General features: G+C 43.2%; 1 protein-coding gene across 3 annotated transcripts; it reads left to right on the top strand.

Annotated features, from left to right (window-relative positions):
- LRIG2 (leucine rich repeats and immunoglobulin like domains 2) lies at positions 1–27,005 on the top strand. 3 transcript variants are annotated; one of them, XM_063418086.1, is made up of 18 exons: positions 1–260; positions 6,971–7,042; positions 7,533–7,607; positions 8,104–8,238; positions 8,763–8,906; positions 9,034–9,177; positions 9,927–10,070; positions 10,277–10,420; positions 13,045–13,125; positions 13,960–14,031; positions 14,172–14,240; positions 15,729–15,892; positions 17,150–17,470; positions 18,536–18,817; positions 20,085–20,534; positions 21,007–21,156; positions 22,793–23,074; positions 23,970–27,005. In XM_063418086.1, exons 1-18 carry the CDS (start codon positions 31–33, stop codon positions 24,197–24,199), a joined length of 3,189 nt encoding a protein of 1,062 aa, XP_063274156.1. In that variant the 5' UTR covers positions 1–30; the 3' UTR covers positions 24,200–27,005. The 3 variants fall into 3 exon arrangements, with proteins under 3 accessions (XP_063274156.1, XP_063274158.1, XP_063274157.1); XM_063418088.1 differs by lacking the exon at positions 1–260 and adding an exon at positions 2,921–3,429; XM_063418087.1 differs by lacking the exon at positions 1–260 and adding an exon at positions 4,369–4,384.
- The last annotated feature ends 382 nt before the right edge of the window (positions 27,006–27,387 follow it).

Here is a 27,387-nt window from a genome sequence, read left to right as displayed (position 1 = left end):
CCGGGCGGGGCGGAGCGGCCGGGCCCGGGAATGCGGGGAGCGGGGCCGGCCGCGCGGGCCGCCCGCGGGGCGCTGCCGCCGGGCCGGCTGCTCGTTTTGCTGCTGACGGCGGCAGCGCTGTGTGCGCGGGCGGGCGCTGCCGAGCCCTGCGCCGCGCCCTGCTCGTGCCGCCGCGGCCTGCTGGACTGCAGCCGGCAGCGTCTGCCCAGCGGGCCGGGCCCGCGGAGGATCCCGCCGCTGCCCGCCGGCACCACGGGGCTGTGAGTGAGCGCGGTGGGGCTGCGGAGCTGGACGGGCGGCGGGCTGTGCGCAGGTCTCGGCCTGGCCGGGGCGGGGGAGGCCGGGGCACTGGGGCCCAGCGGCGGGGACGCTTCGAGGCCCGGGCTGAATGGCTGGCAGGGTTCGGGTCTCGGTGTCCTTATCTCTCTCTGTAACTCCCCTCCCAGCCAGGTGGGGGTCGGGCTCTGTTCCCAGGTAACAAGCAGTAGGGCAAGAGGACATAGTCTTAAACTGTGCCAGGGGAGGTTCAGGTTCGACATCTGCAGGAATTTCTTCATAGAAAGGGGGGTTGGACATTGGTGGTGGAGACCCGGTCCCTGGAGGTATTCAAGGAACGACTGGACGTGATGTGATTGACAAGGTGGTGTTTGGTCATAGGTTGGACTCCGTGATCTTGGAGGTCTTTTGGAACCTAATTGATTCTGTGATTTTGTCCGCGGGATGTTCGCACGGAGCCCGGAGCGCTGCGGGCAGAGCGGCCCCGGCAGTGGTGCCTGGCTCTGGCGGGGGCAATGGCGAGAGTCCGGCCCCGAGAGCTTCATGTGCCAGGGTCCCGGATCGCAGTTTCACGCTTGTTTCACGCAACAAGGGAGCGGAGGGTGGAGCTCGGGCAGGTTGTAGTTAGTAAGTTACTTATTAATGCCACTTAGTTCAGAACTTAAAGTTGTTTCAAGTTAGGTTGTAGTACATTTTCTTTTCGGATTGTGCTTGGAAGTGTTCCTTCAAGCACCAGCCTCAGCTGTGTTGTGGTACTTCCGGTTGCTTCTGGTTTCCTCTGCATCCCGCTATTGCTGTGCAATTCAGTGATGCTCTCCTTTTCCCTCAGTTAAACCATTGTGGACTCCTCGTGATGTTTGCTGCCATTTTTTTTTCTAAAGAAATCCCACAAAGCAATTCAAAACCACCCTTAGTCACTGCTCTCAAGTGTTCAATGAGACCATGTGCTAAATAGTATTCACACAGGTTAAACCTTCGTCCTTCCTTAACTTTGCTGTCCCTGTCACCGTTGCTTTTGTCACCTTTGGCTACAACATATTTGGGAGGAAGAGGTGCTGGGATATGAGCAAGATCAAAAGTTGCTTCTGTGCACAGAGTTCTTAGTCCCTCTTGGAGTTCTCAATCTTCCTGGTTGATAAAAATGACATTATTCCAGACCAACAGAAAGTTAAGCCTGTTGGGAAGATACTACAAACATACAGATCACTGGAGTTAGCTCCAGGAATTCTTTTAGGTGGACTCAAGAGTCTGATCTGTGTTAAAAACTGGACGTGTCCAAGGAAGCTTGTCACCACCTTTATGAGGTTCTGTAGTTCTCTCCTTTCTCCACACAATCAGCAGTTGGGAACGTTTAAGAGAAAATATGTATTTCAGCATAGAAGTACAACAACCTGTGTGTGAAACCTTTGGTATTCAGAGAGGTACTGAGATACTGGAACTTGTTAGGGAGGTTGTCAGTGTCTGGGAAAGGCAGTTCATCAGGAGGCTAAGACACAAAATGATACCCATGCTGTTTGAAGAGCAAGTTTTCAAGCTTCAACAAATACTTGTATCTTTGTTCAAGCTGACAGAGGGTGTGTTTAAAGCTGCTTGGCACAACCTCCAGTGGGAAGAAGCACAGCTGACACTGTGCTATGTTGTGCAATCTGACATGCAGCAAACAATAATAAGGGCAAAATCATAGACTGGTTTGGGATGGAAGGGACCTAAAAGCTTATCTTGTTCCACCCCCTGCCATGAGCAGGGGCACCTTCCAGTATCCCAGGTTGCTCCAAACTCTATCCAGCCTGGCCTTGAGCACTTTGAGGGAGGGGGCAGCCATAGCTGCCCTGGACAACTTGTTCCAGGGCCTCAGCACCCTCACAGCCAAGAATTTCTTCTCCAAATCCCATCTAACCCTGCCCTCTGGCAGTGGGAAGCTGTTCCTTCGTGTCCTTTCACTCTGAGTCCTTGTCCAAAGTCCCCTTCCAGCTCTCTTGGAGCCCCTTTAGGCCCTGGAAGGGACTCTAAAGTCTCCCTGGAGCCTTTTTTTTTCCCCAGACTGAACACCCGTAGCTGTCCCAGCCTTTATCCAGAGCAGAGGGGCTCCAGCCCTTGGAGTATCTCCATGACCTCCTCTGGACTTGCTCTGACAGCTTCACGTCCTCCTGGTGTCAAGTTCCCCCAAGGTGGGAGGCAGCTCACTTGAGCGGGGCAGAAGGGCAGAATCCTCCCCTCCCCTGCTGCTCACTCTTGGAATCCACCTTTGCGGGGTTAAGGGGAGCTGTTCTGGGTTGCAGATGCATGTTTCTGTTGAGCTTCTCATCCATTAACATTCCCGAGTCCTCCCCAGGGCTGCTTTCACTCTGTTCTGTGTCTGTCCTCTGTTGTGGCTTTCAGGATTTTGGCACATGAAGCATGGCTGATGTTTTTTCTTCACTAGGACTACTCTAGCAGTTCTGAATCTAAATGACCTATAATGTTTACCAGCTATAATGTTTAAATGCTTATAATGTTTAAATTAAGCAAAGCCTAATTTTTGTCACATGATCAAATCCCTGCTGTGCTTTTCTCAGTTAGTTCTGTGATATCATTTCAACTGGCACTGAGGACTAAAAATTATTTTTCCTGACTTTCAAATTACTTACAGGTGGTGCTTCCAGTGTGTGTGTGCAAGATGGTTTTATTTTCACTTTTTGTTTTTAGTAAAGCCAGGAGAGCAGAACTTGGTTTTCATGAGGGAAGTACTCAGGCAACTAACTTTATTTTTCCTCTGAAGTTATATATGTTTTGTGGCTAACCTGGTGGATGATGAAAAGTGTTGTCAAGTTAGGGAGTTAGGGAATATTTTTTTACATGTCTCCCTCTTAATGTTAGTTTCTTTAGAGCAAGGAATGCCAGCCCTGTGTGTAGGGGCAGAGGGAAGCAGAGTGCTGGTGGTCACTGCCTCCAGTCCCATAGTAGTAAGTGTGTTTATATATCCTGGTAACCAGAGAGACGATGAATGAAAGTAGTGCGGGTGTCACTTAATTAGTTCAGCAAGTTCTGTTCACAGTAGATATTTTTTGGTGAGCTCAACTGACTGCCTGCATTCTGCATCAGCACCTCTACAGTGTCACAGTATGCTCAGCTTGGCTCAATTAAGATCATTCTTCATCATCCATAATCAGTTTGGTATGTGTGTTCTGGTTTATTTACTTAAGAGATGAGTACCACTTAAGTTCAAAATGAATGTTTAGATGATATTATATACAATACCAGATGAATCTCTAAAATACAAATTTCACATGTTTGGTCTGTATTCTGCACATCTTGGGCCTGCCAATTACAGTGCAAAGGCTGCTTAAAGGCTGCTGGGTTCTTTGGTTTTGGCTTTTCCAGAGCTAGGGAATTGCATCTGGTTCTCCAGGATAGCAGGAATCTTAGCTGTGTGATTGAATGATCTCTAAACGCAGAAAATCAGTCAATGTATTTCATTCTGTATTTTGTGATCAGTTGGTCTGTTTGAAAAAGAAAAGCATCAGTAATAGAATGTAGATATAAATAATGTCAGAACCACTTTAAATGTCAACTATACCCAACTTCTTGAAAGAGAACTTATTGTAATGAAAACTTTGTTGTAGTGCAAATCTGAGTAATAATAGAAAAATATTTTCCTCTGCTTTCTGAATTGAAATCTTCATTTCTATCTCAGTAAATGACAGTAGGCTTCTCAGAGGGATGGCTGGATTTTAGCACGTTCTCATCACCCAGGCCCTATGGCTGTCAGTTTTTAAGAGAAATTTGGACAGTGTGCTGAACAGTTTTAACTTTTGATCAGTCCTGATGTGGTCAGGTAGGTGGACTAAAAGGTTGTTGTAGGTTCCCTACCCAGCTAAAGTATTCTATTATATTCTTCTTGAAAGCCTTACAAAAATCAAGTTTCAGTTTTCTTTGCGTACTAATCTTTCTTCCAAGATCTATGTCAGTGCCTGCTAGCTGTGCCTGACACACAGGTTGGTCTGGCTCAGAACCCATGGCCCGGTTTTGCTCATCAGTGGAGTATCTGCACACCTTGAAGGATGTGTTGTTAACTTCCATGTCCATTGTCTCCTTCCTCCATCTGTTGCACACCGGTTCATGGGAAACGGTATGGCTTAGTACTTCCCTCTCTGGTTAAATGCACTACTCCAAGATTAGACTGCTCAGCACTGGCTGGGTCCCTGCAAATTTGAAAAATCCAGGAAAGTCTACTGCTGGGATTTGGGAATGTATTTTCTTCACCTGTCTGTGCCAGGCTCCTGGGGATGCCCAGAGGCTGAGGCTGAGCTGGGTTCAGGGGAATCTGGGCAGCTGGAGAGAGTATCTCGACCTTCAGCCCCCTGTGGTGGGAAGCTTACTGAGGAGCAGCTCATACTTGGTTGTTTTTGTATTTTTCCTAGTGTTAGGGCTTAATTACCACATGTACTGAGGAAGCAGAGCTGCAGAATAGTTCTGCAACTGGCTGTAGTTCTCCAGGTTCTCTTGATTCTTTTTTTTTATTGTTTCCACACCCACACTGCTCTATCTGTATAATTTGCATCTTGGTATAATTAAAAGAATATATTAGCAACTGCCTGACTTGGCAGGACATCCAGGATTTTAATAGTTCATTGCTAGAACAGAATCTTTATGCTGAACCTGAGTGAAAGTTAACAACTATAACTATTCTAGTCTGTCCACTGTCAGTCTGTGTTGTCTCTTAGTAAGTTTTGGTCTTACAGATGAAAAATAGTCTGCTAGAGCTCAAGAAGTGTTTGGACAAGGCTCTCAGGTATGTGGTAGAATTTTGGAGTTGACCTGTTCTGGGCCAGGAGTTGGACTTAATGATTTTTGCAGGCTCAAGTTTGGCCCTCGGTGTATTTGGAGTCAAGCATAGGCCCAAAGCTACTGCAAGAACAGAGGAGTGTGTGGGTGCTGTGGCTTGTCCAAACCTGGTTGTCAATGGAAATATTTTGAACTATAGCTCATTTACATTTTAATACTAATTTTAACAGATCAATGTAGTTTTGGTTGGAAAGTGTGATTTTGTCTCCTGCATCAGCATAGTTGCTGCCTGCCTGATAATCCTAAAACTAACTGTAATAAATAGGTACAATGTTACTGCAGCAATGCTGAAAGGATCAGTGATACAGGACCTTACCAGAGGAGCTCATAGGGAGGGAAACAGCTTTGCTGAAAGTAGCTTGTTATAGCTCCCTCCTTGACATCAGAATTGGAAATGGGGAGGGAAGCATGATGCCTTGCTGCCAGGCTGGAACAATTAGCTGGCATAGAATATCTTGAGCTAGAAGAGACTCTCGAGAATCATGGAGTCCAACTCCTGGCCCTACATAGGACACCCCAAAATTCCACTCTATGCCCAAGAATGTTGTCCAAATGCTCCTTTGAGCTCTGTCAGCCTTGGGGCCCTGGCCACTCCCCTGGGGAGCCTGGGCAGTGCCCGAGCAGTCTCTGCAGGAAGAGCCTTTTCGTAATATCCAGCCTAACCCTCCTGTAACACAGGACGAACAGCTCAGCTGTTCCCTTGGGTCTTGTCACTGCTCAGGGAGAGCAGAGATCAGAGCTGCCCCTTGGGAGGAAGCTGCAGACCCTGGTGAGTCCTGACCTCAGTCTGTTCTTCTCCAGGTTAAACAAGCTGAGTGACCTCAGCCACTCCTTGTATGGCCCTTTTAGACCCTTCTCCATTTGCATAGCTCAGAGACATAAGCTGTGTCCAGTTATTCCTGCACTCACTAACAGATTTCCGACTGCGGTGAGGGCACCAGTCGTATTCTGCAAGCATAGTGGCAGTGTCAGTCTGTTCAGACACAACGACTCAGGCTCTTGGCATGAGCTTTGGGGGATTCACTTCTGTGCTGGACTTGTGCCAGCGAAGTGTCACACAGATGAGTTGTTTTCACCTTTTGGACTGACATCTGCCTGTCCTTTCTGGTTTGGCTGGGGCCATGTTTCCATCACAAACCTGATTTTTTTGGTTCTTCTTTGAGTCATGTCATGACTAGAGGCAGCCTTTGCTTAGAAATGGACCCATCTTGCATTTAGCACCAAGTCCAAGGCAAAAGTAAAATACTGTGTAAAGTTATAGCAATGGGAATAGCACCAACACCCAGTGTGAGCATAAGCTGCATTTAATGACTCTTGCCAATCGAAAGAGTCCAACTTCTGCATTTGATTCCTATAAGTAAAACCAATGTTGCTAAAGCTTCTGTCTGTAAGATTCCCAGCCTCAGGGTTCTCTCTGCTCCAGCTTGTTTGGGAATATTGTATATGTTGTTCCTTTAAAATAAGCCTCCCTTGGCTAGTCAGCATCTTGGGAAAGCTGAGAAAACAGGGATGCTACAGCAGTTCAATAATGGGCCTTTTGTAAGAAATTGCTCTTATGTCCCTGCAAGGTTTTTCCTTCTTGCAGTGGACAGGTCTTATTAATAAAGCTCTGGGTTAAAGTTAAAATTCTCTGGTCAGGTACAATCTTCCTGTCAAAAGTTTTTTGATTCAAACAGAGAAACAGAAATGTTTAGACATTTATTGTGAGTGACCACTAAAACAAACTCTTTTCTTTAGTGAAGGAGCAATTGCATAAAATACATAAATATAGTTTCAAACTTGAGATTGCGTAAAGTATACATGTTTTGGGTTTGTTGAGATTTTTTATTATTATTTCAGGAGCTAAATAACTTTTTTCTCTGTTCTCTAGGGATTTAAGTCATAATCATTTATTATCATCCAACTGGAACATTGATATGTCTGTCCATACTCTCCAAGAAGTGTAAGTTGTTTTTCATGAGGATAAAGTCTAAAGATATCCTACCTAATTCTAATTAGGGTGTTTTATTGCACGTCAAGATACCTGGTGTGACTTGCAAAAATATTCAGTGCAAGTTAATTAAAAATGGATGCTCCATGTTGACAGCACATTTTATGTATAAAACTGTTGTGTTGTGAGCAGAAATCTTCCTGTGAAAGATCAGAGGACCAACATTTTTAAAGAGAAATTAAATGTATTTATTTTGGCTATAGCTGATTTTAAATGAAAGAGGAATAATAGTATCCATGAAAATGAGAAAAGCTAGCATGTTTCACTATTCAAATGAAAATTATTAGTATTTAAGTTCTTGGGTAATCTTTTTTGTCAACTACTAAGTATTATTAATACACTAAAATTGTTAAATGTGTTGATGTTAGTTATTTCTGCTGTGTACAGAAGGATTTTTTTTCCTCTTTGAAGTGTCAGTAATTTTTTTTGCCCTCTATTTAAGGAAAATGAATTACAATGAGCTAAGTGAAATTCCGTATTTTGGAGAAACAACTTCCAATATAACTCTTCTCTCATTGTAAGTAATAGCTCATCTGTCTTTTTCTTGATTAACAAATGGGAGAACCATGTTAGAATTCTGCTATCAAATTGTAGGAAAACATCTTTTTTCTTGAAATACTGGTCATGTAAAGAGCATCAGGGAATATCTAAGCACTCTTGAAAGAAATACAAATCAGTTAGATAAACAAGTCACCCTAAATTACCAGTAAAATGCAGTCAACCAAGGCAGGCAGCTTTGAAGGGGTGGGATTCAGTCCAGGAATGACACTTCCCACAGGGGCCAGCTCAGCTATAGGCCTCAGTATTTGAATCTGTTCATATGTCACAGTGGCAAATAGCTCTTGGATTTGCAGTATTGCTTTAGGAATTAACACTTTTGGAAGCATGTGGTGCATGTCCCATTCATGAAGCTTACTAGTACTGTTGATATACAGAATCCTATTGCTGTTTCAGCTGTGCAGCTGGAAGGATGAGGTGTTGAGATAATCATATTTATTGCTGGTATTTTTCAGGGTGCATAATACCATTCCAGAAATAAATGCTGAGCAACTCCAGGTCTACCTTTCATTGGAAAATCTAGATCTCAGTTCTAATCTTATCTCAGAAATTAAAGCCTCTTCCTTTCCACGAATGCAACTGAAGTACCTGTAAGTATGAGTGACCTGCTGTCTCTGGGAGTCCTGGCTCTACAATGATAATGTTGGAGACCTCATTTCCTCTTAAATTAGTGTCCTAAAGTTGGCTTCCTTACACAGCTTTGAACTGGTAGCAGTGCTCAATGGAGGTACCAATGTCCTTGAAATAAAATAGTTTTCATACCAATCTGTATTGTATTTTCCCAAATAACATGGAAAACATCAATTGCTCTTGTCAGAATGCAGGTACATAAGCCATCAGGGACTGGGAATAATTTTTGCCCTGTTTGAGTAGATCACTGTGGACATTGTGTTAACTACTTCTAACTGAGACATGGATGTGCAGTAAAAATCAACTTCTCACACTGATTCCTTTGGGAAAAAGGATTTAGCTTGGTATCCTAGAATTCAGATTTCTCATGTGACTTCACAAGAGTCTTGAGTTTTGTTAATCAGTGGTTGCTCTGAGGTGCCATTGTGTTCATTAAATTCTCTATGTTCTGAAAGGCCTCTTTCCTTTTTCCTTCCTTCCTTAGGAATCTGAGTAACAACAGAATAACTACTCTAGAAGCAGGTTGCCTTGATAACTTATCTAGCTCACTAATGGTGATAAAACTGAACAGAAACAGGATAAGTATGATTCCACCAAAGATCTTCAGATTGCCTCATGTGCAGTTTCTGTAAGTAACAGTCTTGAAAACATCAAAACATTTACAGCTGAGCTATTAATCTCAGCATGTTCTTGACTTTCACACAGTGGTGCTTGTTGCAAGGTGTCTTAATATGTGAATGTCATCTTTATGAAAGGGAACTGAAAAGGAACCGGATTAAAATAGTGGAAAGTCTTACATTCCAAGGATTGGAATCCTTAAAGTCCTTGAAAATGCAGCGCAATGGCATTAGCAGACTAATGGATGGAGCATTCTTTGGCCTGGGTAATATAGAGGAACTGTGAGTATGCCTGGTTGTGGAATTTTTTTATCAAAAAGAAAATGGCTCTGGAGAATGGTTTCCCTTACGTCAGGGCTGTGCCAAGATATTGATGAAATCAAAGGAAAAGAGTATTTTCCCATTATTTTTGTGTCACGTCTGGTTACTTCAGAAGTGGAAAGATAAAATTCCCCTTTTCTGGAAGTGTTCAAGGCCAGGTAGAATAGGACTGAATAGGTTGAATAAAGTAACCTGGTCCACTGGAAGGTGTCCCTGCCCATGTCAGGGAGTTGGAATTGGATGATCTTTGAGGTCCCTTCCAACATAAACCAGTCTTGTGATTCCATTACGTTGGTCCTCATTCCAGCTTCTTCCTACATGGTGATCAAGAATGTTTGCTTCTGTAGTTGCTTTTTGCTGGTTTTCATTTGCAGTCTCCATAACATGGGGTTGTTCTTTCCTGCATGACTTTGACAGCGTGAACACAAGGATGTATGATGCAATGTCAGCAAAAGACTTCTTTTTTAAAAAGTTATTTTTGCAAATAGTGATTACAGTTTTGTTTCTGCCACTGGATCCCTGAAGCTGCTGAGTTATTAAGTTCTTCATATACTTTAGTTCATTTTTCTTAATGAGATTGAAAGAATCATGCATTTTGTGTTGTCTGAGGCTTAAAGTTAGTAAAATATTTTGAAATCCACAAGGTGAAATTTTGTAACTAGATGTTTCATTATCTATTTGGCAAATGTTTTTTCCTTCTAATTCTTTAGAGAACTGGAACATAATAACTTAACAGAAGTAAACAAGGGCTGGCTGTATGGGCTGCGGACATTGCAACAACTCTATGTTAGCCAGAATGCCATCACCAGGATTAGCCCAGATGCATGGGAATTCTGCCAAAGACTTGCTGAGTTGTAAGTCCTGGGCTGCTATTCATTGGGGGTTTTTGGAATGTTGCCGAAGGACGTACTCAATTTCCTTGCTGGGCCCATGGTAATGATGTATTTTAGTTATAAGTATTCTGTTAGAGAAATTAGAACACAATAGTTAATCAAGTCAGATAGTATCTTAGTAATTAACCCCCCTGCTTGCCTTTAAAGTGTGTGTTGATTGTTTCCAGAGACTTGTCATATAATCAGCTCACTCGCCTCAAGGAATCTGCCTTTGTGGGACTTGGCTTATTGGAGAAGCTAAACCTGGGTGACAATCACATTAATCACATTGCTGATGGTGTTTTTAGAGGTCTGACAAATCTTCAAATCTTGTAAGTACAGAAAATCTCAAACAGAAATTTCAGTTAAATGCAATTTTAATTTAAGTGGAGCTTTTGGAAGTAGAGACAATGGATGTTGCACTGTGGAAGCCTGAGATCATTGTTGGTGCTGTCCTGCCTGCAGCTGTGGTAGGGCTGATAATCTTTTGGCTTGGCAAGATGACAGAATTCCAGCCCAGCTGAAAGAAACCAACCACTCAATTTTAGAAGTGGTAAGAAACAGTGACTTGATGACCTTGAGTGCTCAGATGTGTGTCCTGCCAGTTCTGAGAGGTGTGGGTACCTTGTGTATCCAGTTGTGGAGCAAATAGCCTGGAGCTCTGTATTATAGAGGGTTTTCTTAGGTTTGGAACCTCAGAAACCAAGGACTGAACCCTTTTGTGTTGTAGAAGGTGGAGTTTAGCTGATCCTGCTCATGCGATGACCTCAAACCTAACAGGAGGTGTAGAGTTGTTTCTTGCTGTTGAAGGCACAGCTTTGCACTTGCCAGGACCTCTCATGGCAAATGTTGGATATTTCTGAAAAGACCCAGTCCTGTTTCAAGTAGATCTGAACAGTTGTAATTATCCTAAACAACAGTACTTGAGAAAGGAGTGAAAATTTATAATCCCTCTGTCACTTCATTAAATGAATGCTTATATAAGCAAACTCACCAGAGAGATTTATGTTAAATAGTCATATTCTGTTAACCTTAATGCAACCTTTTAATTAAATGATTAAACCAAATTTCTTAGATTTAGAGTGACATGAAAAAGAACAAGAACAGATTAATTAGCAGGTTTTCCTGGGCTCTCAGAGGTGTCAACAGCGAGGGCCTGGCCCTTTGCTGTGGGACTGGAATGTACAGGATGGAGAGCAGTGGTGATTAACAAGGCTCCAAGCATTAGTGCCCAGCCAGGCATGAGGAGCCAACTCCTCTCACACAAAGAGGAGCTTTTCTTTTGGGCTGCTCACTCGTTTTGCCAAGTGGTCTGAGTAGTGGGGTGTAAAAATATTTGAAAAAACAAGAGGTACCATGTGTTTTTGGTTCCATTGTTGGTTGTGTGCTGTTGTTTGGTGTACATATTTCTGTATGTCCAGCACCTGCCACTCTGCAGTGTGGGAGAATAAACTGTAAAACTGTACATAAACTGCAAGCTAGGATTACATATGTATCTAAGAATAGCACTGAAGTCTTGAAGTTTTACATTTTATCACATTATTTACTTCATAATACTGTGAGCAGTTTGGCATTTGTATTCTCCTGCACTCACAGTCTAATATTCTTAAGGGGATCTTGAGATAATTCTAGAAATATGTTTCAAATCACAAAAAGGAGCAACTTGGAAATTAATTTGGCATCTTATTCATAAAGTCATTATTAGCTCAGCTCCATGTTGGGTACATTAGCTTGAATATTGAGGAAAAGATTTAATGTGAGCAAGTTTCAAGGTGGAAAAGGTCTAATGTGAGCAAGTTCCAAGGCCATATTTCAGACCTTGTGATGCATGAAATACGAAATTCTTTTCTTTTTGTCACAAACTTGGAAGTATATAAATACAAATTGTGGAAGTGACCGCTGTGTGAGGTTTTAACAAGACTTCTATATATCAAAGTAAGAAAAATAAGAAAATTGTGTATTACCACTCTGTCCTGGAGGTTGATCCTGGTCTCTTCCACGATGGTATTCTACACAGTTTACAGTCTCGCATAATGAGAAAGTAGATACTTCATTTTCCCCTCATAAGCACAGGGAAAGAGGTGTTTATATGAGTGATATATACAGTTGCCTGTGTATGCAGCTAGTTTTGTGTCAGTTGACTCATTTGACGCTTCATCTAACTGTTGCATAGAATATCTGGTAAAACACAGGGCAGACTATTTTTTATTAGAGTGATTTCCTTTAAATACACTCCTCTCTCTGCATGGTTGTATCAAAACAGATGCTCTTGGCTCAGTCCATGCCATTCAGGCTAAAAATGCAAGTGAATTTATTTCATCTTCTCTCTGAAGAGCCTTTAATCCTTTCCAAACTGTATTGCCCTATTGCTTTTGCTGTTTAGACCTCTCCTCTCCATGAGGGGTTGAAGTGCTGTGCTGAGGTCAGTCAGAAATCCCATTAGCTGATAATGAGATTTGTGAGCAGAATATCAACTTCATTTTGAATATCCAACCATAGTGTGCCTGGCAGGCCTACACTGTAACCTGGGCGTAATCTCTTAATATGCTAATGTTGGTATAAGCCTTTTACTCGTGAAGATTAACGCTGCTGGTGTATTGGTTAATTCCCTTACATGAACCAACTTGCTTCAGGAGCCTCTCCCAGCTCCTGGCAAATAGTCCATCATATGAAAAGTGCTGGTCAGAACGGGGCTTTCCATAAATGCCACATCAAGAAGTTGTTCTGTGGAATTTGTTTGTGGTGCTGACTGAGCATTTATCATGAAGTGTTCCCCTTTGGCCTCTCTGAAGTGAGAAATTCATCTCCTGACAAACTTAGTTTTGTAAAAGATTTGAGACCTTCCAGGTGATACTGTGCCAGAGCCCCATACCTGGCTTGTCTTCCCCAGCTCACCACCAGCCCTGGTCACAATGGTGTTCCAAGGCTTCTTTCTAAGAATTGTCTTCTCCTGCAGGGACTTGCGGAACAACGAGATCTCCTGGGCCATAGAAGATGCAAATGAAGCTTTTGTGGGACTCAGCAGGCTGGATAAACTGTATGTATTACAAATCAGGGGAACTACAGCACTTCCCAGGCATGCAGAGAGGGGGAATGCAAAATACTAAGTAATTGTAAATCAATGTCAGGAGGCAGAAAGCCTTTCTCACAGTGTTTCCACTTCTGTGCCACAACATCTTAATGTAGCCCTGGGCTCCTTGTTGGGGAGCATCAAGTCCACACGGCACTGCATTTCCTTACAACACCAAATTGATGAGATTAAGCATAAGTATTTGACTGCGTTTATTATGGAATACCTCTGTATACCTACCTCACACACACTCCCTCTGTGTGATGATTGTCATTTTTTGTGCTTCTTTGGTTTGGGTAAAAGTTACTACTTATCAAAAAAACAACCCCAAAACACAAAGTATTTTTAGGCAAATTCGAAACACTATTGCATTAACAAACTTCTGGATACCCAGACTGCACTTTTCATCCAGTGCCACCTGCTTTATAGGAAGCTCCATCCTGTGTAGTTACAAACATTGCTTGTAACAAACAGCCTGGTGTGAGGGTGCAGTCTGGGAAGTTGTGTGATGGTAGCAGGTTGGTATTGGGAAGTTACAGGTTTACTCCTAAATTCTACTTACTGCTGTTTCATCCTCCTAACTTAAATTATCTTTTGACAAATCTCTAAGTTGAAAATAGAAAAGAAGCCCTGTTCTCAGGAAAATTAGTTGAGCCTTTAAGCTAAAAAATACTGTTTAGTACTGTATCTCAGCTAGAATTAGAAAAAAAGATGCAGCTAAGCATCATAGGGAACTTGTTTTGGGTCTTGTTTGTGAACTGATATTGACATTCAGACTGGTTTCTGGGCCTTTATTTTCAGAATCTTGCAAGGAAACCAAATTAAGTCAATTACCAAAAAAGCATTCTCTGGTCTTGAGGGACTTGAACATCTGTAAGTATTTGAATTTGTAGAACTCCTAATTATTTGTCCACTTCAGTCTTGTGTTCTCTGTGAGATTTTTCAAGAATTTAACTGAAGGGAACATATGAAATCACAGCGGCTCATTATTGTGCTCTTTCCTTAACTTACAGAGATTTAAGCAACAATGCAATAATGTCTATCCAAGAAAATGCCTTTGCCCAGGCTCAGCTGAAGGAGCTGTAAGTTCATGACAATTATTTAGAGATTCTTTACAAGCCCTACCTTGGAAAGAATTCTTCAGCCATTGTAGGGTTATTTGAAGTTGTCTGAAGTGTGTCTGCTTTCGTCATGAAATACTTGTAGCAATGCTGGTAAATTATCAAGTCAAAGATGGTAGCAGTATATTTAGATTTAAGGTTTGATAAAATCTTCACCTGCATTTCCTTAGTTGCAATTGGTAGGAATTAACTTTGTCTTGCAGTGCTGAACCATTAAGCTTTTCCTATCCTATGATTTTGCAGCAACCTCAGCGCTGCATGTAGGCAGTGAACAAACCAAATAATTCATCAGGAATCTTTCAGGCAAATTAGCAAACCCTGTGTTTTTTCTTCTTATTTTGGGGAGCTAGGAAGAGGCTTTAAAATTTACAGCTAGACAAGATTTTGTATGTGCTTAGCAGATGTTTAAGCTGATAGGTCTCTTGTGGTCCTCAGACATCTGTGGTAATATAATGTGAAGTGGCCTTCACACCCAAGACTAATCCTACTGTAATGCAGACCTTTCTGTGAAATGAAGTCTCTGACTGTTGTAATCTGGTATAAAACTGTTACTCCATCAGTTAACTTCGGCCAGATGGACTTAGTCTGCAAGACCTGCCACTGTGAGGAGATGATTTCGGGTGTTAAAAACTTTCGTTGCTTTCTGTGATGTATTTTAAAAGTGATGAGTCATTGATAGGTACAGGCAAAGGGCGGGATGGAATCCTGGCTTGTTTGGTGCCTCTTTTCTCCCGTGACTGCCTTCATCGTAGGGCAGATTGCTTCCTGTTAAATGCTGGACTGTCTCAAGTCAGTTATACTCATACTTGGAGTATAGCAAACAAAACTCAGCCCTCCAGTGTCTTGAAGTCAATTCAGAGTGGTGTCTGGCACTCCAGGGAATGAGTAATAATACTTAGGAAACTTTGAAAGCAGATGATAGGAAAGAAAAGACCCATCATTGTTTCCTGTTGGTAGGTTTTCTGTGGAGCAGAGAAAACAAGCTGAAGTTGATACCTGTATGAAACAAATCATTTTTGGCCTTAAATATTTATCAGCTGGCATTAAAATGAGAGTTGAGGCTTCTGCTTATTTCATAATGGCAGTTGTGTTTAGTTTGAAACATGGAGCTGCTCTGCAATGTTATGTTCCTTTTCAATGCGTTAAAGAGGGTTGAGATAATTGTAAAGACAGGCTTAGTGGCTTTGGGATTGCTTTTTTAGAAGTTGGAACTCAGAGTTTATATTCTTCAGGACTGAAATGAAATGTAAGGTTTTAATGCTGACATAGAGGGACTGATTTTAGCATAACTAGCTAAGATTTTTATAATAAATACCCATACATTTAAAGTAATACTGTAAATCTGATGTTTCTGTATATGTATGCTTTAAGTTGCTTTGTTGCGTGAAATCACATGTATGCATGTGAAATAAACTTCACTCACCCTTTTGTTTTGCCCTGTTTCTGCAGAGTGTTGAATACAAGCAATTTGCTTTGTGATTGCCAGTTGAAATGGCTGCCCCAGTGGCTCAGTGAGAGCCATTTGCTGCAGGCTGTCAGTGTCAGCTGTGCTCACCCTGAGTGGTTGGCAGGACAAAGCCTTCTCAGTGTGGACCCTGATGACTTTGTTTGTGGTTTGTATTTTTAGTGACTTTTGATACAAAAGCACAGTAACACAAGTGTTGTAGCTGAAATCAAGCTGGGGAGGTACTTGGTCCTGGCCATGGTGCCCGTGTGGGTGCATGTACATCACTGAGTCTGCTGTGAGTTTGGAATTTAATTCTGCACCTGTTGCTCTACTTTGTGCTGTTTGAGCACTGAAGTTAGCCTGAGGAAGTAGTGCTGTTGGGCATTGTTTCTTATGTAGCTTACTTGTGAAAATTATGAATGGATTATGCTTCCATTCTCCTTGCTTATGACTACCTTTAGCTTTGTAAGGTCTATTGGACACTTTCTTCCTGGTTCTTGCCCATACCAGCAGAATATCACAGAATCATAAAATAGTTTGGGTTGGAAGGGACCTTAAAGATCATCCCAGTTCCACCCCTGCCATAGACAGAGACACCTTCCATGAGAACAGGTTGCTCCAAGCCCTGGCAAGCCTGGCAATGAGCTATTCCAGGAATGGGGCAGCCACAGCTTTTCTGGGCAAAAATTAGAGTAGTTCAGGCTCTGGCACATTTCCTGGTGCTCTGTATCTGTGATGTGTATGGTGGTCTCAGACTCTTTATCCAGAGTCTGGTTGAAGTCTGTGGAAGGCCTGGAATTAGTCTGATGTTTCCTTTTCCTGGTGAACAATCTAATACGTATTTGTATATATGCAATTCTTTCATTGCTTTGGTGGCAAAGGCTACAATAATAGTCATGTAGGTGCACACACCCACTTCACTACCACAACAGTGGCATCTGACAGAGCTCTGCATGTGCTTATGAGAGTATCCTTGCTGAAATAATGGATATGGAAATGAGTTTCATCAAGTGGAATGAGATAGTGAACTTGCCAGCTTGTTATGCTTTGTGCTTGTAAAACTTCAAGACTCTTCAGGATATTTAAACTATCTGAAAATAAGTCCCAGTCCCTCATGAAATGGCCTGCCTCTTCAGCTGAGCAGGATTTTTAAATGTGATCTAAATACAGCAAGTTTCAGACAGTTGGACAGAAGCCAGGGCTGCTCAGCACTGCACTTCAACGCTGATTGTTTTCAATGCTGATTCTTCTGCCTCCCTCACAGCTTCATTTCCAGTTCAAAACAGCTGATTCTGTGCACCTCAAGCAGGACACATGTTCCCAAAGTTTTGGTTTTGCTTACATTGTCTTTTGAGTGAGTTTTCTTGCAATATTAATTCAAGTTTAAGAGGAAAGTAGCTCATCTTGGTGCTTTTCTTTTCAGATAATTTCCCTAAACCGCATATCAGAGTCCACCCAGAGACTACGGTGGCCTTACGAGGCACAAATGTGACGCTGATGTGCACTGCTGTGAGCAGCAGTGATTCACCCATGGCCACAGCCTGGCGCAAAGACAGCGAGCTCCTCTATGATGCAGAGGTTGAGAATTTTGCCAGGTACCAGCAGCAAAGTGGGGAGGTGCTGGAATACACCACTGTCCTGCACCTCTTCAATGTGAATTTCACTGATGAAGGGAAATACCAGTGCATTGTCACCAATCACTTTGGCTCCAATTACTCCAACAAAGCCAAGCTGACTGTCAATGGTAAGTGATAATGGTAAAAAAGGAGAAACACTCTGAACCTAAAACTTCATTTAAGTAGCTACAGGTCTATTTTTCACTAAAGCTGGCCCAAAATAGTCTTGAAGATATCAATGGGATTTAGAAGTATCACACATCATTTTGTATAGCTGGAAGGAAGTGGTTTGGAGGTTTTTTGTGGATAAAAAGCCTCTTTTCACTTCTTGAAAGTGGTAGTTGCCTTCCGTGCTTTATTAGAACACAATTAGTTGTTCATCTGGTTAATTGGAGGTGGAATTCTTTAAACGATAAGCTCCCTCTGCTGTCTCCTCAGAACTCAGCACCTTGCCCACGTTTTTAAAACTGGGGAAGACTCATCTGAAAATAAGTGGTAAAAACTCTGAAAAGTCAAAAGCAAAGTATTTTTTTTTATTTTTAGCCATGATGATCCTGTTTATTTTGAGGGAAGGGGAGGTAAGAAAACAGTGTTCACATCAGTCAGCAGACCACTGATCCCCACAGTACCTCAGAGCAGAAGTGATGAGATGGAAGCTTACCTTCTGTGTTAGCAGGGAAGAAAAATGTGGCAAAGACTTTTCCCTGAATTATTCCCATGAGAAATCATCTTAGAGGAACTTAATGGCTTTGAACTGAAATGTAGTATGTTTGCATTGGATATTAGGAAAAAAATTATCTTTGTGAGTGTGGCAAGGCCGTGGCACAGGTTGCTCAGAGAAGCTGTGGCTACCCCATCCCTTTAAGTGTAGTGTTCAAGGCCTGGCTGGGCAGAGTTTGGAGCAACCTGGGAGAGTGGAAAGTGTCTTTGTTCTTGGGCATGTATTGTCTTAAGGCTCCCTTCCAACCCAAAGCATTCTGCGATTCTATGACCATTGTAGATACTGTATTTAACTTTTGGGAGAAAGGCTTGTAAAAATAACCACTGAAAATTTGTGCAGTTCTTCAGAAGAATCTGTTCCTCTCTCTTACGGAGTGTTTCAGATATGTTTTCAAATTTTCTCTCTGCTATGGAGCATTTGCTGCATTTTACCTGGCACTGAAAATGCTGAATTGATGTGCCCTTTGATCCAGAGCTCCCTTCTTTTCTGAAAACTCCCATGGATCTCACTATCCGCACTGGGGCCATGGCCCGGCTGGAGTGTGCTGCTGAGGGCCATCCCCCACCACAGATCTCCTGGCAGAAGGATGGTGGCACAGACTTCCCTGCTGCAAGAGAGAGGAGGATGCATGTCATGCCTGAGGACGATGTGTTCTTCATTGCAAATGTGAAAATGGAAGACATGGGGATCTACAGCTGCATGGCCCAGAATATCGCAGGGGGACTCTCAGCCAATGCCACCCTGACTGTGCTGGGTAAGTGTGACTGGCCTGTCCTGGTAGATGGATCCCTGCGCATCTGCAGTGGAATTGTAGCTTAGCTATAAGCAGCAAGTTGAAATGGTGGAGAATGAAATTAAAATACAAAAAGCAGCAGTTGCTGGGGTGTTCACACAGTGAAGCTTTAGAAGCTGAGTTGCAGAGCTGCCCAGTGGAATTGGGGTTAGTGTGATCTTTGCAAGGAGCTGACAGGCATATCTTATTCCAGCAGTGTCAATTGGGCAAGTAATTTGTGTTGCCTTTGAGCAAATTTTGTCACAGGTAACAAACTTGCCATGAAGAAGATCATTCAGATCTTGGGATGCATGAGAAAGAGCATTGCCAGCAGGTCAGGGAGGTGATCCTGCCCCCTCTTCTCAGCTCTAGTGAGGCACATCTAGTGTGCTGTGTCCAATTCTGGGCTCCTTGGGACAAGAGGGGTGCATAGTTCCTGGAGCAAGACCAGCAGAGGTATGGAGATGATGATGTGACTGAAGCATCACTCTTACAAGGAAATGGTGAATGGTTGGACTTGATAATTTTAGAGGCCTTTTCCAATCTAAATGATTTCATGATTTTGTGAAAGGCTGAGGGAAATGGGCTTGTTCAACCTTGAGAGAAGATGGCTGAGAGGGGTCCTCATGAATATGTGTCCGTGTCTGCAGGGAGGGGTCAGAGGATGGTCCTGGCTGTGCTTGGTGTGCTCAGTAATGGGACAAGAGGCCATGGGCAGAACCTGATGCACAGCAAGTTCTTCATGAATGTGAGGAAGAACTTCTTTACTGTGTGGGAACGGGCTGCCCAGAAAGGAGGGTGTGGAGTCTCCCTCACTGGAGATGTTCCAGAGCCATCTGGATGCAATCCTGTCCTGTCTACTCTGGGATGACCCTGCTTGAGCAGGGAGGTAGGACCAGATGACCTCCTATGGTCCCTTCCAAGCTGGCCCATCCTGTGAACTGCACTGAGTAATAATGGAAGGTTTGTTCCTTCCAGAGTGCAGCATTTTTTGAAGACAGTGACTTTTAATATTATGGCCAAATTTAGAATTGGACTGGCACAGATTTCCCAAAGCAGCTGTGGCTGCCCCATCCCTGGAAGTGCTTGAGGCGCTTCGGTGGGGCTTGGAGCAAGCTGCTCTAGTGGAAGGTGTTCCTGTCCATGGCAGAGGTGGAACAGGATGATCTTTAAGGTCCCTTCCAACTCAAACCATTACAGGATTCCATGATTCTTTGAAGTTATCTTAAAATTTCACTTTTTGTCCCAGAAACTCCTTCCTTCATGAGGCCCCTGGAAGATAGGACAGTGACCCGAGGTGAAACTGCTGTCCTGCAGTGCATAGCTGGTGGCAGTCCTGCCCCCCGCCTCAACTGGACCAAGGACGATGGTCCCTTGACAGTCACCGAGCGACATTTCTTCGCTGCGGCAAATCAGCTCCTCATCATAGTGGATGCAGGACTGGAGGATGCTGGGAAGTACACGTGCATCATGTCCAACACCCTGGGCACTGAGCGTGGCCATATCTACCTAAATGTTCTGGCTTCCCCCAACTGTGATTCTTCCCAGAGTGCCCTTGTCCATGAGGAGGACAGCTGGACAACAGTAGGGATCGTGATTATTGTTGTTGTGTGTTGTGTGGTGGGAACGTCCTTGGTGTGGGTTATCGTCATCTACCACATGAGGAGGAAGAATGAAGATTACAGCATCACTAACACAGGTTAAGTGTAAATCAGCAGTCTCCGGTCCTGTTTTTAATCCAAAACACTTGAAATTTCTGGATTTGTTACAAATGGATAAGATTAAAGAACTGAAGATTTCCTTCTAAAATCCCTTCAAGGATTTGCTCAAATTCCTCCATTTTAGAGGTTCTTTTAAATACCAGAAGTGTGCTAATTCTATTCCTTATACACTAGGTTTGTCCTACATTGAGGGAAAGCAGTAAAGTTTTGAGGTAAATATTTGAATAAACCTAGAAATGTTTTCAGGGCCTCGAATAATAAGTATAAATTTTCTTTCTGGCCCTGTCAGCTTTGAACTGGCCATCTGGATTTGTAATTACTGAGGTAGAAAAAAGATATCTACATGCAAGTTGAAATTCTGGATATTCTTCTTAATGTAGGGAATAGTGCTGGTAATACCTTGAAATCTTTACACTGTTTAATGTTGCCAATGTTAATTCTGCCTTGCAGAGGAGATGAACCTACCTGCTGACATTCCCAGCTACCTGTCCTCCCAGGGAACACTGTCTGAGCCTCAGGAAGGCTACAGTAACTTGGAGGCAGGGAGCCATCAGCAGCTGATGCCTCCAGCTGGCAGCTATGTGCACAAAAGCACAGATGGTAAGCAAAGCCCTCAGGTGTGTTGCCAGTGCCTTGGCAGGATGCCAGCGCACAGTCTCATCCTCACAGTTTAGGTGTGAAGGTAGATCTTTATCCTGTTTCTTTCATTTGGCATCTCAAGAGCCCAGGCAGAAGAGGTGGAAATAGATTATGCTTGGGAGATGACTGACTAGCTGTGCCTCCTATCCTTGGTATAAAATTCCCGTCTGTGCCAGACATGTAGTTGGGTTGTTAAAATCATAACTAAGGCGTCTGCACTGTTTCCCTACCTTGCTTGGACAATTTTCTGGATGTTCATGTCATTGAGCTTACAGAGATGCTTTCTTTGCCATCAAAATGCTGAGGACTCATCACTCATTATATAGGCTGACTTGAAAATTGATCCTCAGTGTAAGTTTTTCACACCTGTCTGTGATCCCTCCAGCTAAGTCCCACTGCACTAGAGCCTGAATCAGGAAGGAGTTGAGAAGCAGCTCATCTAAGTGACCAGTTTATTATCAGCTCTGATGTGTGTGGGTATGCCAGGGGCAGGTCAGGGCCAAGATGGACGTGGGCACGTATCCCAGTTTAATCCCAAGGCTGTTTCACCCTGGTGCCCAAGCTGGCTGGACCTGCATGGAACTTTTTTGTCCATGAAACAGGGGAACATGTCCATGGTTCCCCTGGTCACCTTCAGAAGGGCACTGCTTTGGAGAATTTGGATGAGGGGTCTTAGGGTTGCTGTTCCCTGAGACTTTCGTCGGGGTTGCTGTTCCCCGGGGCAATAAGGCTTTCGAGCTTCTCTTGCCCAAAAGGTCTCACGCCGGAGCCAGAGAAGACAGGCTGAGTCCGCTAGAGCATGTTTCCAAGGTTGTTTATTATTCATTTTCTCTCAGTTCTTTCTCAACTCTGCCAGGCATCCCTGGCAGGGTACATTATCTTAGTTCTTTCTCAGCTCTGCAAGGTATCTCCAGCAGAGCAGGACACGCGGCAGGACTGGGGCAGATCAGAGGGTCCCGGACCCTTTGTACCATTTCCCTGGTCCAACCACCGTCCACAACGAACTTTTTATTTACAGAATCTTACCAATACTTACTACCTATGTTAACATGTCATTTGTACTCTAAACCGATCCTTGTGATACAACTCAGCAGAAAATGGGGGAAAAGAACAAGAACAAGGAGAACAGGACCACTTCCCAGTTCCTCCATCTTGCCTCTTCAAACCCATATAGTAAAAATCCTAGACTCTACATTTACATTCTATGATAAACTAACTACTACTTATTTTGAATTCTTTCAGCTTGTGATTCTTCATACAATGTGGGCATTCACTCCCATGGCCAGGGATCAGAGGCAGTGTCCTCCTGGCCTCTGTGTGAGGCTGGCTGACCCCCTTGTACAGATCCCAGACCTCCCTGTCTGGTCTCCAAACCCTCCAGGGTGGCCAGAGGGATGTCCTGGACTCAGACAGAGGGGAATCTGGGAGGTTTCTCACGTGACCTCTCAAGCTGAGTACTCTGTTACTCCCTTAACTGTAAAAAGGCCCTTCAGATTGTGTTGCTGTAATAAATGATCATTTCAGGACATAAAGCCTGTGGAAATCTGGCATCCTCATCCTTTTTGAGAGTATTTTATTTTTCCGTTGTGTTCCTCAGGTGGCGCAGCACCGTTAGTGATCTGCTCAGATTGTTACGACAACGCCAACATCTACTCCCGGACCCGAGATTACTGTCCCTATGCCTTCATCACTGAGGAGGACCCCCTGGATCAAGCACTCCCAAATCTCATGGTGCAGATGCCCAAGGAAATGTACACAGCACGAACCCAGAATGAAACCAGTGCTCTGGGTAATCTCTTAGCAGACAGAGATGTGCCTGTCTTCCTTACCAACCATGACAAAAAAAGTGACAAGAAGATGTCTTCCCAGCAGATTATTGGTGAGTGTCCACTTTTCCTTTTGTTGCTTTATATTCGCTGGTAACTTTGGCTTTTGTTATGCTGCCCTTCACTATTGACACACAGTTAATCTTTCAAGTGCCAGTAGTTCGTGGAATAACTCAGGTTTATTAACCACTTGTTCTCCAAATGCCCATGTTGCATCAGCAAACAACAGCTTGCACCCGAGATTGAAGAGAGCAATGTAATTTTGAGATGTAATTTTTTAATCTGCAGTTAAAAGTTTGTGGAATGTAAAATATAAGCCTTTGCTTGTACTTCAAGGGCATGTATTAACCAAAAGTTGGAGCTTCACATAGGAAATTCGAGTAGCCTTTCTGTTTGAGCTCGCCTGAGGTTCAAAGAACTCCCTAAATTAGTTGTTTTTCTGTTGACTTTCTTCCAGATCACCTTTTTAAAAATTCGCACTGAAGCTCTGTGTGTTCCTGGTTACTGTAAGAGATTGCTGGAAAAGGAGAGCATCTAGTAAAATATACTCTCAAAACCAGAGAAAATCAACTCAGAACGATTGTAATTGCTGAGTCACAGAGCTCAAATCTGTTTAAAATCTGAGTGTGATTGATCTCTGTGAGCAGTGACAGCACCTGAGGGAACAGCAGGAGCTGTGTCAGGGGTGGTTTGGATTGGGTATCAGGAAAAGGTTTTTCTTCTGGTGGGTAGTCAGGCACTGAACAGGTTCCCCAGGGAATGGTTGTGGCTCCAAGGCTGCCAGAGCTCAAACGGTGTTTGGACAATGCTCTCAGGCACAGAGTGGGATTTTCTGGGATGTCTGTGCAGGAGTTGGACTCAATGATCCTTGAAGGGTCCCTTCCAACTTAGGATATTCCTTGATTCTACGAACTTGCTCCTGTTCATCTTCTAATTTTTCTCCCTCAGAGCCCTTCCAGGTTCCTCTGTGGGGGGGAGGCAGCAAAGACCTGGTTTGCTCTCACCCGCAGTTCCTCCACCATCCCTTGGCCCACGAGGCCCCACAGCCACCTGGGAGTGACGGTGTCGCCAACAGTGACCGGGACCAGGCGACACCCAGACCCTGCCACAGGCTACAGGAGGAGAACTTTGATTTCAGCAGGACACGGAACATTCATGACCACAGTGAAACCACATAAAACACAAAGCCTTGAAAGCAAATCCAGATTGACTGACTGTATTTACTACCTCAGGACTATCCCCAAGGCCAAAGATGCTCATGTATGTGTCTGCAAGTACTAAATAGTCAGACTCTCTTGGAGGAGGTGGCACATGCCCTTTTTTCTGCACTTTCTCCATTGGAAAATGGGAATATGCATCAGAGAACATGTGGATAATTAGTGCCATCTACAAAAATAGCATTAAAACATGGATTGTGTGATCGGGAAGCAGCCTTTGTGATGGTGCATGCTTTGAAAAGCTCTCAAGAATGTGTGTAGCTATTTCACAGTGCTTTGTCTTCTTGGAAACAAACCATCAGGGCCTCCTCGTGGAATTATTCCCCCGGAACTGTAAGCATAAAACTCTTGGCCAGCTTTTCCTTCCTTAGACTGTTGGCAGGTGTCTGTTGCCAGTCTAAATTTGGGGCTTGTTTTCTTCTATGAATAATGGATTCTAGTTGTAAATAAACTTGCATTTATAAATATTTTGTATACACTAAGCATATAAATGTGTTGGCTGTAATGTAAATTATTTTTTATTATGCCAAAGTATGTATCATAGTTAGTCTTGACAGCTGCATATCAAGCCATATGGGGGGCTTGGGGGAACCAAAAGCTTGTTTATGAGGGAATAGAGCTGTCTTTTGAAAAGAAGTGCATTTACTTATAGATATGTGGTAGAACTGTGATATTGATGAATTTCATTTTTGCCTACAACTGTGTGCCTGGCTGACCTGGCTGCAAGCTGATCCATTTCATATTAGCAGAATTTCAAGGTTATCTACAAAAGGTTATCTATAAAAGCCCTCTTTGTATTGTGTCTGTTGAGACGGTCTCCATATGTTACCTAACTGACAGTTAAGTGAACTTTTAAAAAGAATGTGGTGATGAAAAGTATGAGGTAAATCGAGAGAGCACTTGATAAATACTTATTTCTTCTGCATAGCCAAAGGCATATGGAGTTTAAAACACTGGTCCTTTTCTGTTGTAAAATAATCGGGCTAAACTGTTGAACTAATAGTTCCCTTAAACCTTAGTGTGGTCAAAATGTTTAAATATTTGACAGGTGAGAAATGACACAATGCAGAGAGCCCTGAAAAATCTTGCTGCGACAGAGGAAGCTCAGACTCGATAGTTCCAGTGAGATGCGCCTGACAAAATGAGGAAGAACAGTGACATTATAAAGACTTCCTGACAAGTTCTTTTTTGGGGAGGAAAATCCTCTTTTTGTTGAAGGTGTTAAAAGACTCCTCTTTTATGTGTTTTCAGCTGGTACATTGTGCTCTGTGGTCACACCTTTAGAGTGAGATGCTTCCTTCCTGGTCACTGCTGCCTGCTTTGGAGCTGTAGGATTTGTACCCAAATAAAACCATCTGTGTGATATTTTTATAAAGACAGAAACCACTTTCTGGCCCAGCTCGGTTGTAGGTATGTGAGAATTCCCATTGATCCATTCCTGGACTGAAGGGTTTGTGACTCAATTGTCAGGTCTAGTTGTGCAGAATCACAGCTGAATTTAGAGATTGTGGTGAAGTATTTGAGTAAATGAGTGGGAAAACACTGGGAATAATGGTGCTTTTCCCATGGCTCTTTGGACAGGAATAATAGTCAAATCTTTCCAAATGAGCGAATATTTTCAAGGGCTCTTCCCATGCTCTCAAAGCCAGCTTGGCTGCTTTGGTAGATAGCAGCTTTAGTGGAAAGGGGATCCAATTATGCTTTTGGGTAAAATGGAGAGAAACACAGGTGTGTAAGTTTTTGGATTGTGACAGGTGAAAGGTTTAAAAAAAAGGAAAAAAGAATCTTAAATTCATTTCTTTCTGGTTTTATTTCCTCCAGACTTTTCCTTCCCAGACAGCATTTAAGGCACAGTGCTTATTCTGAATCCAGTGATCCATGCTGCAGGGACCCAGCACTGTTGGTTTAAATCCAGATGAGAAAGGTCATGCCATGAAACTACAGCGGCAGCAAAGCCTTATCCTTGTGGGCTGCTCTCTCAGCCAGTCACTCAGGCTGCTGGGACAGGGCACTGCTGGCAGGTGTGATTCCCAGGAGTGGGAAAAATGCATCCCTGCTGCTGCTGCTGCTGCTCTCATCACCATTTGGCAAATGCTTGTTCCTATTTCTTTCATTCCTCTCTCTCTTTGTAGGAGCTGAGCTCACACAGATCTGTCACAATGCATCTGGCTTTGCCCAAACCCTGGGAGTACCCGGGATACAACTGCCTGGAGCAAGGGAATTCCCTTTAGGTCGGTGAGACCTGCTTGGCCTGGACCAGGGCTTTAAAATCACTGCTGTCGGCACCAGGACTATGCTGGCTGTCAGAGAGTGCAGCTAAAGCTGCTCTGATTTCTGTGAGAGAGTGGCCTATAAAAGCTGAATCCTGAATTAAGACATTTACATCCTTCCATGAGCATTTAAAGTCCATAAGCTGGTTGTAAATAGCTGATGCATGTAAGTAGGTGACACTTTGCTGCGGAAAAACTTACTTGATAGACTTGGAGGAGAAAATCATGTGCATCTTCTTTCCCCTTTGGAGAGGGGACAGTGGCCTTCTTTTGTTCAGTAAAAACAAGCAATTGCCTCAATCAATGCCAAAGCGCTATCGGTACAGGAACTGAGGGGTCAGAAGCAGCAAGAGCAAATCTGCTTTTATTCCCTCTTGCTATTTCCTATGGTCTATTTATATTTTTTTCACATCAGAATGTATATTTTGTATAGCATATGTAATATATGTTTGTCCATTGTAACATATGTCCAAACAATAAAATGCTGTATACATTGAGCATTCAGTGTGGCTCTGCTAGTTTGGAAATTGAAGAATTATATTTTGTCCTATAATATTTAATTTTCATAGGGGGAAGAAATAGAATAAACTTGGCCAACTGGACATGGTCTTGGGACTCTGAGATTTGGACAAGGTGACCTTCAGAGGGTGTTTCCATCTCAACCATTCTGTGATTCTCATTTCAGTTTTCCTGCAGGAAGTACCTGTACCCTTTTTGAGAATGGGGGAGGGGCGGTAGTATTGACTCTGGGCCAGGAGCCTTGCAGATCACTGTGCTCCCCACACTTTTCTCCTGCTTTTCCAATGCTGCCCTCCTGCACTTTGGATCCTCTGAAAAGTAGATTTTCTTTCCAGCAATGAACTGTCAGCACAAGTAGGT

This window comes from Prinia subflava, chromosome 23 (genome assembly GCF_021018805.1).
Source record: "Prinia subflava isolate CZ2003 ecotype Zambia chromosome 23, Cam_Psub_1.2, whole genome shotgun sequence".
Lineage (NCBI taxonomy): Eukaryota > Metazoa > Chordata > Aves > Passeriformes > Cisticolidae > Prinia > Prinia subflava.
This window is presented reverse-complemented; position numbering and strand designations above follow the sequence as displayed.

Coding starts and splice junctions, on each gene's coding strand:
- LRIG2 (XM_063418086.1), top strand. CDS start 31: ATGCGGGGAGCGGGGCCGGCCGCGCGGGCCGCCCGCGGGGCGCTGCCG. Junction 21,157..22,792: donor TGTGCACAAAAGCACAGATG/GTAAGCAAAGCC, acceptor TGTGTTCCTCAG/GTGGCGCAGCACCGTTAGTG. Junction 23,075..23,969: donor GTCTTCCCAGCAGATTATTG/GTGAGTGTCCAC, acceptor TTTCTCCCTCAG/AGCCCTTCCAGGTTCCTCTG.